The following is a 12004-nucleotide window of genomic DNA, read 5'->3' as shown; positions in this document are numbered from 1 at the left end:
CCTGGATGGTAGGATGCACGTTGAGGAAGAAAGCAACCGGGCACAGCTCAGTATAGCAGCTACTTCTGGCATCGCACCTACCTTGTGGCTACAACTCTCACTGTGAGTTGCAGCCTGGTTTTTCCCTTTTAAGAGGGAAAGGGTTGCTGAAGCTACAAAGCTGCAGAGGAACTATAAAGCTCACAAGTCCACCCCACGTCCTTGAGGAGAGCAGTACCGGTGTGCAGTGATGGACTTGAGCCTGGACAGGTAACAAGGACTGTGTAACAGGTGATCTGGTTTGGTTTTGGTCTGGAAGCCAAGCCTGTCTTATCTTTTTATTGCTTAGGATATTGCAGCTGTGCAAGCTGTTATTCTTTAGCTTGCAGGAACCTGAAACTCACAGTGAGCACTGAATGACATTCAGCAGCACTGAACAGCACTGAGCTTAAGGTTGCTGCTAACAACCTTGCAGGGGCAGAGCACTTAATTACTTATTCCTAATTACTTAGTTGAGGAAAATGAGGGGGGTGGAAGCCCAAAGTGATTAACAAACTGTTAGGGCAAACAGCCCAGCTGGGCTGGTGAAAAGCAGCGACAGTGTTGGCCATTTCCCTGTTGATATGGAGCCTGTCTTTGTTTTGTTCTTTGCACAGGAGCAATCATGTAATATGTTGATAAAGCAAAGGATTTGCTGTCAATGCTTGGCCTGCTGAGGCCAGACCTCATTGGAACTAAACGAGGCCAAAACTATCCCCTTCAAAGGACTATATATATAGCCCACTGTGTGCTGCAAGCTGGGTAACCTGAGTTTTCTATCCTCTTCCAGCACTTGGAGCTGGTCTCGGCATAGCATCCCTAGCAGGGAAGGCAGCACAGCTCTCCCTCCTTGCAGGCATTCAGTGTGGCCTGGAGCAGGTGGATGTTAACATGGAGTTCAACAGGCAGCACAAATGTCTTGGGGAAAGGAACAGCTGTGTTAGGGCTTGATGCAAGTGTAAAGCCAACAGGAATGAATGGAAAACCTCAGCCTGTGCACCTTGGACAAGGCTGTGAGGACAGAGGCACCACACTGGGCTTTGGGGGGGGATCTTGACGCTGAGTTCAGAGCATACCTGGGGAGGGGGGAGAAGTGGATTTAGGCACCAACCACCATGTCCTTGATAAAATTGCAACCAGGAACATTAGAAGCTGAGAAAGCTGCTGTAATATAGCCAGACTCGGGTAGGAGAGAGCAAATCCTTAGCTGATCAGAGGAGTGTTCAATGTGCTTAACTTCAAGAAGGAAAACCAACTGCATCCTTGTTGGAGTGAACAGAAAGGAAACATTTTCCCAGCCAACATGGAAAAAGCAGCTGCTACTGAGGAATTCTCTACTACCTTGAGCTCTCTCTTCTTGGGAAAGGTTGCTGCTAAAGGTTTCATGCACCATGGCTTGAAAATTGCTGTGCAGCCCATCTACATAAACACACTGCTGGTTGCTTCCCACTTGCACCTCCTCTGTTTCCAGTACCTGTGGGAAGCCCTGAAGCCTCGCCAGTAGTCAGCAAATGGGGCTGAATTAAGATCCTGCTACAGAAAACATCCTTGTGGTTTGAGTCCTGGCCTGTGGAGAGGAGTGTGCAAAGCACTTGGGGACTCTCAAGGTGCCCCCAAACCCCTCCTTCCCCCCTCCACCCGTCATGCTGTTTCTGAAGGATTTCCACAGGACATGTGGATCTTCAGCATTTATCTCAAAGAAACAGCTGAATGGCACCTTAGCTCCGCTTTTCCTCAGTAGGAAGTGATAAAATAGCTAATTTATACTGCCCCTTAATTACACAATGCAAAGTCACTGTGTTTTTTCCTGTTCTGGTGATGGTGAAGCATGAAAGTTGACTGTTGTTGGGTTTGTGACGCTGTTCCCCTACTTTTCCTGTTCATGCAGGAAAATGGAGACAGTCTTTACTAGAAGTGTTTACAGAGCAGGAACACCAGAACTGCAGGGGAAATTGCCTGGCCTGGAACATGAGCAGGACACGAGCAGCACAGCTTCTGTGGCCTCCTGAATGAAGGAAAATGCCAGTTTTTTATTGACTGTAACTGACCAACAGTTCTTTACCAAATTACATCCAAATGACATCACCTCTTGCAGCGTGCCAGGGGTGAGATCAGCCCAGCCCATCTCAGGGGACCAGCACCACCACTTTGTGCTGCTGCCCAGGCCCTGGGGCCATAGGAGCAGGCGGGAGCAATGCCTGCAGCACTGTGGCTGCAGCAGAACATGGATCACCACTCCCCTGCTTCGTCAAAGGTCATAAAATGTTATTGCAGAGGTGCAGAAGAAAATGGCCTCACCTCTCATAACAACCTGTGCCAGGGCGGTGAAATGGAGCAGAGCCAAAGCAGGTTTAAGAGTGACTGAAGGAAACAGAAGCTGGGAAGGAAGGGAAAAAAAGAGAAAAAAGCAGCAGCCTGTGCTTGGTGATTAAGCACTTACAATGTTCTCATGTGGCTTAGATAAGCAAACTGGAAATAAGCACCACAGCGGGCATCAGTCCTGGTGCTGTACTCTGCCTACAAGCACAGGAGGAGGCTGGGAGCACTCAGAAGCCAGGCTGACTGGAAACAGGTGTATATAGGGAGGAGATGGGAAGGGCTGAAGGCTGCTCGCAGTACAAGCGCACACTGCTCCCTCAGTCTAAAGGTCAGGGCTATTAAAGTGAAAAGGCTGCCTGTTGGCAAGGCTCACCTGCATGAGTAGATTTAATCATTCACACAAGGCAGAGGGAGGCTCTCAGGGTCCGCAGGCAGGAAAGGAGTGAGAAAAATGCAGGGGAGCAAGCACAGCTCTGGTTCCTTGTGCACAAGGAGCCGCTGTTACTCTGCATGCAGGAGGCAAGTCCTTCCTCTGGCATCCTGGAGGCGAGCAGCACCCAAAGGGGGTCCTAGAAGCAGCACCGAAAGCCCTATGAAAGTAACCCGCTTGTTTGTTCTCCTGTGCTTTCCTTTTAGTAGGGATCAAGTCATAACCTGCGCTCTCCCAACCCACCATCACAAACCAGCCACTGGGGTGCCGATACTCCCTCGCCTCTCTGGACAGATAAGGGACTTCCCTGTGATTTCTGAGAATCAAGTTTTATTCTCCAGCTAGACAACAGCAACTGATAAAGCTCTCTTTATTACAGACATATAAAAGGAGATCCATAAAATATTTCTCCCTATTTTCTCTTATAAAATTAGGGCTGGAGCCTGTGGAATTGTGGGGGAGTTGTACCTGTCCCAGCGACACGAGGACAGAGGGAGAGAAGCAGGTTTCACAGACAAGGCAGAGGCATTCTCAGCTTTAAACAAACCCACCCAGGGCAGGTATGTACCAACATCTTGCAGGGAGCAGCTGCCCTCTGCTCTGGGCTATCAGATACTAAGCAAAGAGGAAAACATTCCTCCCCTGAACTCAGCAGCAGCAGTTCTGCACGTCAGCTCTTTGCTGATAAACACAGGCTAATTCCAGCCACATTCCCCATTTTGAGAATAAGCAGCCCTGCTCCTCAGTGCCCTTTACAACTACTGCTGCTCAATAGAAGGGGGTGGGTGGGAGGGAGGGAAGGGCTACAACACTGTCCATCTCCTAAAAGCCCCAAACCAGAAGAAAAGCCCAGGCTGTACAAGGCAGGTCGTTCACGTGCCCCTCAGGTCTCCCAGGCAAGGAATGCACAATGTGGACGTGTCTGGAGGCAGAGGTACAGCCACCCTTTCACTTCAGGCTCCAATGAGTTTCTTGAGGAATGCCTCCAGCTGATCCTCATCCTTTATCCCCACAAACTTATCCACAACGTCTCCGTTCTTCATAGCCAGCACAGTTGGCACTGCTGACACCTATGGGCAAGGGAAACAGGAAGACATGGGTGAGCAGAAGCTGGGCCTGGGCCCCACATGGAGCTCCACAGAAGTGGCTACAGGAGTGACGTGTCTGCTCTCAAAACCAGGCCAGTTGAGCTCCATGTTCCTCCTTTCCCTGTGGCTTCATCTCTGCACTGCTTGAGTCAAGGCTGAGCAGCTTTTCAAGTTTAAATAAGGCCAAAAATGTTAAAGAGAAACCCAAAGCTAACATAAAAACAAGGCAAAGCTTTTCTCCCCTCTCCAGTACAAATTCCTCTTCTCCTTCCTTTTTGTCCTATCATAAGTAAACAAGCCCAGTCTTTTACCAGGACACCCCTCAGACATGACAACCTTTGGACATTTTATGGCCAGGGCGGTTTCAGACTTGACCCGTGTTCTTATGAAGACAGGACTGGAGCCAGAGGAGGGTCCCCCCCATCACTGCACAGGCAGATTTCCTGCCCCATCCTATAATGGTAATGAAAACCCCCTCAACCCATCCTTCCTTATCTGCTCCTTCCCTTTCTGATCACACACCAGTGCAGTGTCCACTGTGGATCCCTGATGATCAGCTAGGAAGAGATAAAGCTCCTCTGACCAAAGTGAGTCCTGCTCTGGGCATTGCTTTTTTAGCCAAAACCAAAGTTTTCTTGGAATTACCCAAGAGGACAGCAGCAGAAATGACAATACACCCCAAGGGCTTGCTGGATAACCAGTGACAGAAGAGACCCCAGGGACACCACTGAGAAAGGAACAACGAGAGCTCAAGAGAGCTGCTGTGGCAAGAGAGATCTGGTCATGTTTGTGACCCCACAGTGCCCTTATCTCTGCAAAGCCTCCCCCCAAAACACATCCTTATCTTGCCTGCTGACTCCCACTAGCCTGCAGGGCCTTCCCTTGCTACCAGCAAGGGTCTGCAAATCCTTCCTTGGGAAACCCGCCAGAGGGCTGACTTTCCTCCCACCAGGAGCCTCAGATGAAAGGAACATTTTGTGCTTTCCTTCCCAGCCGGGCAGTGCAGCGTGGCTGCCGCAGGCTGTCCTCCAGAGCTTGCGAGTCTCATCTGAAGGAATGGGAGCGCCGGGGCTGCTTCAACGCACGATCTTCAGCTCCTCCTAGTGACTGGTGGGAGCGGATCCAGAGGGCTCAGGCGCAGCACTGGCAATGATGCCACCAACAAGCTCCGTTGTGATTTTAGGGGTCAGAAAGGATGGTACCAGCACTGCACTCAGCTGGTCTCTCCCTCCCTGAGAAGGGCAAACCTCCACTAAGCCTCCCTCTGGTTTGCAAAGCGGGTTAATAATGAACAGAGTTGGCCCAGCTCCATCCAAAACACCTGTATGCCCAACCAGGAGCAGCAAGGACCAGGACACTGCAGCCCGGGTGAGGAGCAAGGGGCTATTCGAAGCACTATGGAGAAGCAGCTAATGGCAAGTTACAGGGCTCTGAGTGCTGAGCAGCTCCGTCCCTCCTTCTCTTCCCCTTTTCGTGCTGGGCAGCAAACCCCAAGAAGGAGTGGCAGGTCTGGGGCTGGGTGAGAACCAGGGGCACTGAGCAACTTGCCTCTGGCCAGAAAACACACCGCTTTTGACATCTTCCTTCCTACTGGCTGCAGCAAGGGCAGTCTCTTAACGGAGCACACACTTTATTTGCAGCTCAAGAAGCAAATGTCATGGGAATTTCTAGAATGCAAAGTTGCTGCCCTTTCCCCTCCCTCCCCCCTTCTTTTTTGTGGGTCCCATCTGTACTGAACCTAAACAACCCCTCCTCCTCCCTCAAGAGCATTTATAGAAAAAAAAAAGTCAGGCTGCTTTTGATCTGCACTGACCACAGAGAGAAATAAACGGGGCCATCCAGGCTATTCCTGGCAGCACTCGTTCCAAGGGAATTCTCTCCCATCTGAAACTGGGGCTTTTATACAAGCTTGGATGTCACAGTGGAGCAGGGAGGATCTCACCCAGGCTTCAGAATAAGGCATAACACAGGAACAAGCTCTGCTGCTGAATGACCATCCTTGTATCCAGCAGCTCCCCTGAGCTGCTAGAGAAGGGGCTGCCCCTTTCCAGCAGCCATGCACACAGGGAACAGGCCAAAGCAGGAGATGAATCTGAAGAATTTTAGGAGTTGGCAGATTAAACAAAAGTATTCCTTCTCCTTTTCTGCTCTGGGGTCAGAGGTGAGGAGCGGGCTGGAGCAACAGAGAAAGGCCACGACCAGAGATGAAAGGTGTTAGATAAAAGGAGGAATCCCCAGAGAAAGAACTTTTGTGCTGGGCATAACCGGACGGGGAAAGGCGCCGGGGACATTTCTAGTCGCAGGAAGCGTGTCCCCGCTCTGTGCTAAGCCAGGAGGGCTGGGAGCCAAGAGAAGGAATGCGCCGGCATTCCTCAGCTCTTGCAGGGGGTCTGTCCCCTTGCCCTGCCTCCCCCCGCGGTGAGGAGGCTGCTGAAGAGGACATTGTGCAATCCAGCAGTGAGCTGGGGGCTGCATGTGTGGGCAGGGAATTAACATGGATGGAAAGAGACTTCCTGGCAGCTTGTGGAGAAGTCATGGATGCTGAAACCCCCCAGAACAAAAGCTTTCTCAGCCTGCAGATGCCCAGTCCCTAATGGAATGACTTTAAAACAACGAAATCTTTCCTGATCCCTCTCAAATACCACCTTTGGTTATCCTGATCTCCCTCAAACACTGTCTTTGGTTCCTCTTTTATGTCAACTTGGTGTCTTCCCATCAGCCCTTATGTGCACATCTCAATTGGTAACTTTCCAGAAGATGAAGCACAACCAAGCGCATGCCCAGCACATGAGCCAAACTCCTGCCTTGAAAAGGATGCCCTAAACTATAAAGTACAAAGCAGAAAGTTCTCCTTTACCCCTATCTGTTTGCAGCTATCCTGCTCCCAGACACTACCTAGGGATGGGGCTTAGCTATGGGCATTATGGTCAAAACCAGACACATACATCACTCAGAGCAGAGGATGTAGCAGAGATCCCCAGGACCTCCTGAAAACAAAATCTTCATCATGTTTGTAAACAGGCTGGAAAAGTTGGGGCTGTTCAGCCTGAAGAAGAGAAGGCTGCGTGGAGACCTCATAGCAACCTCCCAGTATCTGAAGGGGGCCTATAGGGATGCTGGAGAGGGACTCTTCATCAGGGACTATAGTGATAGGACAAGGGGTAATGGGTTCAAACTTAAACAGGGGAAGCTCAGGTCAGATATAAGGATGAAGTTCTTTACTGTGAGGGTGGTGAAGCACTGGAATGAGTTGCCCAAAGGACTGGTAAATGCTCCATCCCTGGCAGCGTTCAAGGCCGGGTTGTACAGAGCGTTGGGCAACATGGTCTGGTGTGAGGCATCCCTGCCCATGGCAGAGACTAGATGGTATTAGTCCTTTCCAACCCAAATTGTTCTATGATTCCATGATGCTCCAGCACAAATCGCTGGAAGCTGGCCCTTGCCTGCCAGCAGCCTCAATGCTGCCTGCACCTGTATCACCAGGGCTGAAAGACAGGTAGACCCTGCAGATAAATGCATGTACATAGCAGGCTGTGCCAGTGTTCCTTGGCCATCCGGTGGGAAAGCACAGAGTGTCAAACTTGTGCAATTTGGGAATTTCCTGCCTCTTTTTAATGACCTTTCTTCACATGCACACACTGCCGTTTTCCATCCGTGATTATCCTCTTGCAATCCCAGCTAATCCCATCTACTGGAAGGCTTAGAACAATACAAAAGTTGAGCTAATAATCTTTCTTCTCCTTTTCATGGCTGCTACAGGAGCCTTGCCTGCATCCATTAAGATTTACTAACTTTCTGACTACCACTGAAACAACTTCAACCTCGAGCTACACAGCCTTCAGGCTTGCAACACAGCCCTGCTCAGGAGCCAGCAGCCATCTTCCTTGGCCTGGGGCATCTCTGCCAACACACCACCACCAAGAGCAGCACCTAATGCTTTCATGCTCAGCTTGTGGGAACTGCAAATCACGACTGTGGGAGCCGGCTGTGTGGATACGCCACCACAGCACAGGCAGAAAGGTCTCCTCGGGGAAGAGTGGGAGGGAACAAGCTGTTTCCACTTCCTCCTGGCTCAGCAGGGTGTGGGAATGGCACAGAGTGTCTCCTCCAGGCTGAAGAACACAGCAGCTTGCTCGGGACACTTTGGTGGGCAGCTTGAGGAGCTTCCTGTGCCAGCCTCAGCCCTAGGACTCATCTGCAGAGGGGGAGCAGCTCCATATGCGAGTGAGAATTAAGCATTTTCTCCCCTGTAAGACACAGCAATAGGATGGCTGGACTCCGCAGACTGAGTTGTTTATAAGGAGGGACAACAGGAACGAGCACAGCTGTTAGAGGAGCTTGTACTCTTCTTAGACTACCTAATCACTGACACAATCATGTAAACCAAAGCTTCTCCAATCACTCTGCTCTATCCTGGAAGCAAGACAGCACAGAAACACACCTAAGAGGCATGTAAAGCACTACTGTAAGCACTAAGGCCTGTGCTTGTCAACAGCAAGATGCACGTTCCTGTTGCTTACGTGTGTTCTCTGACCTGGCTTTTACCTGCCTAAATGAAACCCATGGCGTCTCCTTGTGCTGTGGCTTGAGGATGGGACACTGTCACCAAGCAAGAAATTTTGCACAGGGAAGGGCTGGCTGCATGAAGAGCCAAACCACATTCAGGGCAGAGCAGACTGGGGCTTGTTAATTCATGTTCCTGCCCTGCACTTGAGCAGCCCATGCCTGCAGTACAATGCTGTGTATGCTGCAGGCTCCTTCAGACCAGGCAAGCATTCACGTTGACAGACACCTGCAAGGCTCAGAGGACATCTTTCTGCAGGATGAGAGGTGGGGATGCTGAACATGAGCAGCAGAGCTGCAGGAGGGCCAAGCAGCAAACCCCACCTACTGATGAGTGAACGGAGGGATCAGGAACCTGGAGGCACTGGATTTCCCCTCCCCACACCACACACACCTCACCCCAAGGAGGGACCTTCTTTGCACTGCCAGCAGAAGAAAGTCTGTGCTCTTCCAGCTCCTACCTCATACTCAATAGCAAGGTCCGTGTGATCATCAATGTCCACTTTGGCCATCAGCACCTTCCCCTCCTGCTTGGCCACCATCTTCTCTAACCTGGGGCCTAGAATCTTGCAGGGGCCACACCATCTGATGGAGAAAGAACAGAGAGGACATTAGAGGAGGGAAGCACAGCAGCCTCCATTAAAAAAAGCAGCCTGGAAACACCATTCTCAAATCACAGTTCCACAAAGGAAATGTCAGAGAGTTTTGTGTGTGTGGCGGTGGGGCTGAGTGGAAGAAGAGGTCATCATTCAGCATTCGTGGTGCTTTTCATGTAGTCTGGATCACACCATAACCTGCTCTGCCAGCCTTGGTGGTCAGCCCTCCTCCCCCTCTTCTCATCCGTTTATCCCAACCCTGCTTTGTGTCCTCACTGGTGGGTACATGCAGAGCTGTGATCCTGCTGCCCACAAAGCTGCCCTGGAGCCAGTGTTGCTACTGGGTGCAGGGGTAGCCACAACAGTCAAATCAACTTCTGCCAATCATAAGATCATAGATTTCCCTTCCACACTCATTGCAGGGTCTACAGAAATTCCCTTTAGCTACAAAACTCAGAGGTATCACACCTGTTTGAGGAGAGACCACTTATACCAAACCAAGTGCAGCAGCAGAAGACTTTGCAAGGCCCTGTACACAGAGAACACCCCCTGCAGCCTCTAACAGCATCAGTTACGATGGTTTGAACTTACTCAGCTCAAGTAAGACTTAAGCTAAAGCTCTAAGTGCCCTTTTCTTTTAAAACTGAAGCTCTGCTAAACTCTGTTCCTCCTCAGCCTCCCTCTGCATCAGGTTTCAGGCTTTCAATTATTTGTCCTCTCCTCTCTGGCTGATCCTGGTTAACATTTGTTTTGGTTTGTCAGTTTGGTCTATTTAAAGAAGCAGTTTTGGGGCTGTTTCATACTCTGCTTGCCCAGGATCAGCCACAACAGGTTCACATGACAGTACTGTGGGACTAGGGAAATAGATGAGAAAACAAAGATAATCAGTATCATAAATCCAGCAGATAACATCTAGGAATATTTTTACTGGCAAGAGAATGACAGTGTTTTTATCGATGACGAATGCTGCTGTTGGCATCGCGTGGCTGTTATTAATTCCTAAGGGCATTTACAGTCAAGAGCCCTGCCTCAAGAGCACACAGCATAGAAAACTGGAAGAACACAACATGACAGTGCAGAGGTGACCAACTGCAGTGCTCTTCCACAGCTGTTCACATCAGTTAGTGTTTTTAAGAGGGTATTTAATCCACAAAGGGGACACCAGAGCTTTTTCTTGAGGTGTCACTTGCAGGATGATGCAACACCAGGGCCGGGGTGACACCCAAGCACTTGGGAGTTGCAGTTATGCTGCTCTCAGGAACGCCTTCCTGGCACTTGTGTTTTATGCTCCCGCAGGGTGCACCTACGCCTGCGGTGGTGCAACACAACAAAGCAGTGAGCTCTCTATGGACTGTGCTGTAGGAGCAAAAGCACCTTTTAACACCAGCAGCTCCACAGCCTGGGGAGCCCTCACACACACTTGCTTCTCTGCACTGTGTCAGGAAAGCAGAAAGGCACACCTGCATACGTGATGGATAGCAGAGGCACAACAGCCACAGGGGAGAACTTACTGTGCATGGAAGTCCACCACAACGGGTTTGGGGTTGTTTACCACCCGATCCTGGAAGTCGCTGCCATCCTGCACATTGAAGGTGCTCTTGCAGTTTGCTGAGGTGCTGAAGGCCCTACTGTGGCACGCCGCAGGGGCCTGTGGGGGCAGCGTCCTGGGGGCGAGGGACAGCAGCTGCCGAAGCGCCAGCCTCTGGGCCATCTGTGGGGAGAGGAGGATCAGGTATGTTGGGGTGGGTGCACCCCACCGCCAGTCCAAGTGCAGCAGTGCCTGGCTCAGAGTCCCCTCTGCGGGGCAGCCTCCAAACCAGAAGACATCCTAGATAGACATACGTGGGGCACTGTGTGGAAGCTCTTGCTGTCCCTGTGCCAAGCCCCTGCCACCCCTCTGCAGCCCCACAGCCATGGGCCCCACCTGCCATGGAGTCCGCAGCTACAGACCCAACTTCTGTGAGGATGCTCCCCCCGCCCTAAGCACAGGGTCCGCGTTTCCCCAGCCCTACAGAGCAGGGCCCTCCTCCCGGGCTATTCCCTTCCCCTGCACTGGGATCCCCCTTCTCCTGACGGCACAGGACACGGCTCCCACCGGTAGGACAGGCCATCCCAGCCACGCTCAGCCACCCGAACCGGTGAGGAAAGACCCCCTCTCAACCCCAGTGGCAGGCTGCCTGTGCCAGGCGGGCCCCAGTCGCCACGGGACACCCCATACCCAGAACCCCGTCCCCTCCCTGCAGCCCCCGCCCCGCACCTTCCCAGTCCCTGAGGTGACCCGCACGCAATCAAACTTCCGCCTGCCGCCCCACCCACCCGCGCTGATTGGCTATGCTGCCGGAAAGCCGCCAACACTAATACCATCACCCTCACAGCTGATTGGCCTTCGCCCCGATCTTGGATTGGCGGTCGTGGCCGTCCTTTAAGCTTGGTAGGGGGCCAGCGGGCTATGTCACGCGGGGCGAGCCGTGAGTGCTGATTGGCGGCGGTGCCCTCCAATGGGCTGCGCGGGGAGTGGCGCGCCTCCTGCACGTGGTGTGGCCCGGTACCGGCCCGCGGCTCCATCCCGCTTGGGGGTGGGCGCTGCCTCTGTGGGCATTCCGGGAAGGAGGCTGCCCTGCGCTCCCCCGGGCCAGTGATTAACTCCCTTCCAGGAAACACACAGCAGAGCCAGGCACCGGGACTAGCCTGCAGCCTTGCTCCCACGGGTGACTGCAAACCAGCGCGGTTTGCTGCTCCCCCGCAGTGTCCCATGGGAAACCAGCCGCTACCTGCACTCCCTCCTGTTGTCAGCTCTGGCAGAAGCAAGCCCAAACGGCACTGCTTGCTCAGCAGCACATGGAGGAGGGTAGATTTAGACTCCATATTGGGAAACAAATTTTCTCTGTGAGGGTGCTGAGGCACTGGCACAGGTTGCCCTGAGAAGCTGTGGCTGCCCCATCCCTGGCAGTGTTCAAGGTCAGGGTGCACGGCGCTTGGAGCAACCTGGT

At 52.1% G+C, this 12004-nt stretch overlaps 1 protein-coding gene across 1 annotated transcript; it reads right to left on the bottom strand.

Annotated features, from left to right (window-relative positions):
* Window positions 1–3077: 3077 nt before the first annotated feature.
* Window positions 3078–11339, bottom strand: TXN2 (thioredoxin 2). Its single transcript, XM_061371763.1, has 4 exons — window positions 11272–11339; window positions 10526–10725; window positions 8880–9003; window positions 3078–3837 (listed from the first exon to the last, which is right to left on the bottom strand). The coding sequence occupies exons 2-4, from the start codon at window positions 10723–10725 to the stop codon at window positions 3721–3723; spliced, it is 441 nt and encodes a 146-aa protein (XP_061227747.1). The 5' UTR covers window positions 11272–11339; the 3' UTR covers window positions 3078–3720.
* Window positions 11340–12004: the final 665 nt, after the last annotated feature.

Source organism: Neopsephotus bourkii, unplaced genomic scaffold (genome assembly GCF_033783945.1).
Source record: "Neopsephotus bourkii isolate Nb327-2 ecotype Australia unplaced genomic scaffold, CSIRO-AGI_Nbou_v1 NB_1589, whole genome shotgun sequence".
In the NCBI taxonomy this organism is placed as follows: domain Eukaryota; kingdom Metazoa; phylum Chordata; class Aves; order Psittaciformes; family Psittacidae; genus Neopsephotus; species Neopsephotus bourkii.
Note: the sequence above shows the minus strand (reverse complement) of the source record. Positions and strands in the feature narration are given on the sequence as shown.

Excerpts from the sequence above, each read along its gene's own strand:
- TXN2 (XM_061371763.1), bottom strand. The coding sequence starts at position 10,725 with ATGGCCCAGAGGCTGGCGCTTCGGCAGCTGCTGTCCCTCGCCCCCAGG. Across the intron at positions 9,004-10,525 it reads GTGGTGGACTTCCATGCACA|ATGGTGTGGCCCCTGCAAGA; the intron begins GTAAGTTCTCCC and ends TTTCTCCATCAG. Across the intron at positions 3,838-8,879 it reads ACCTTGCTATTGAGTATGAG|GTGTCAGCAGTGCCAACTGT; the intron begins GTAGGAGCTGGA and ends CCTTGCCCATAG.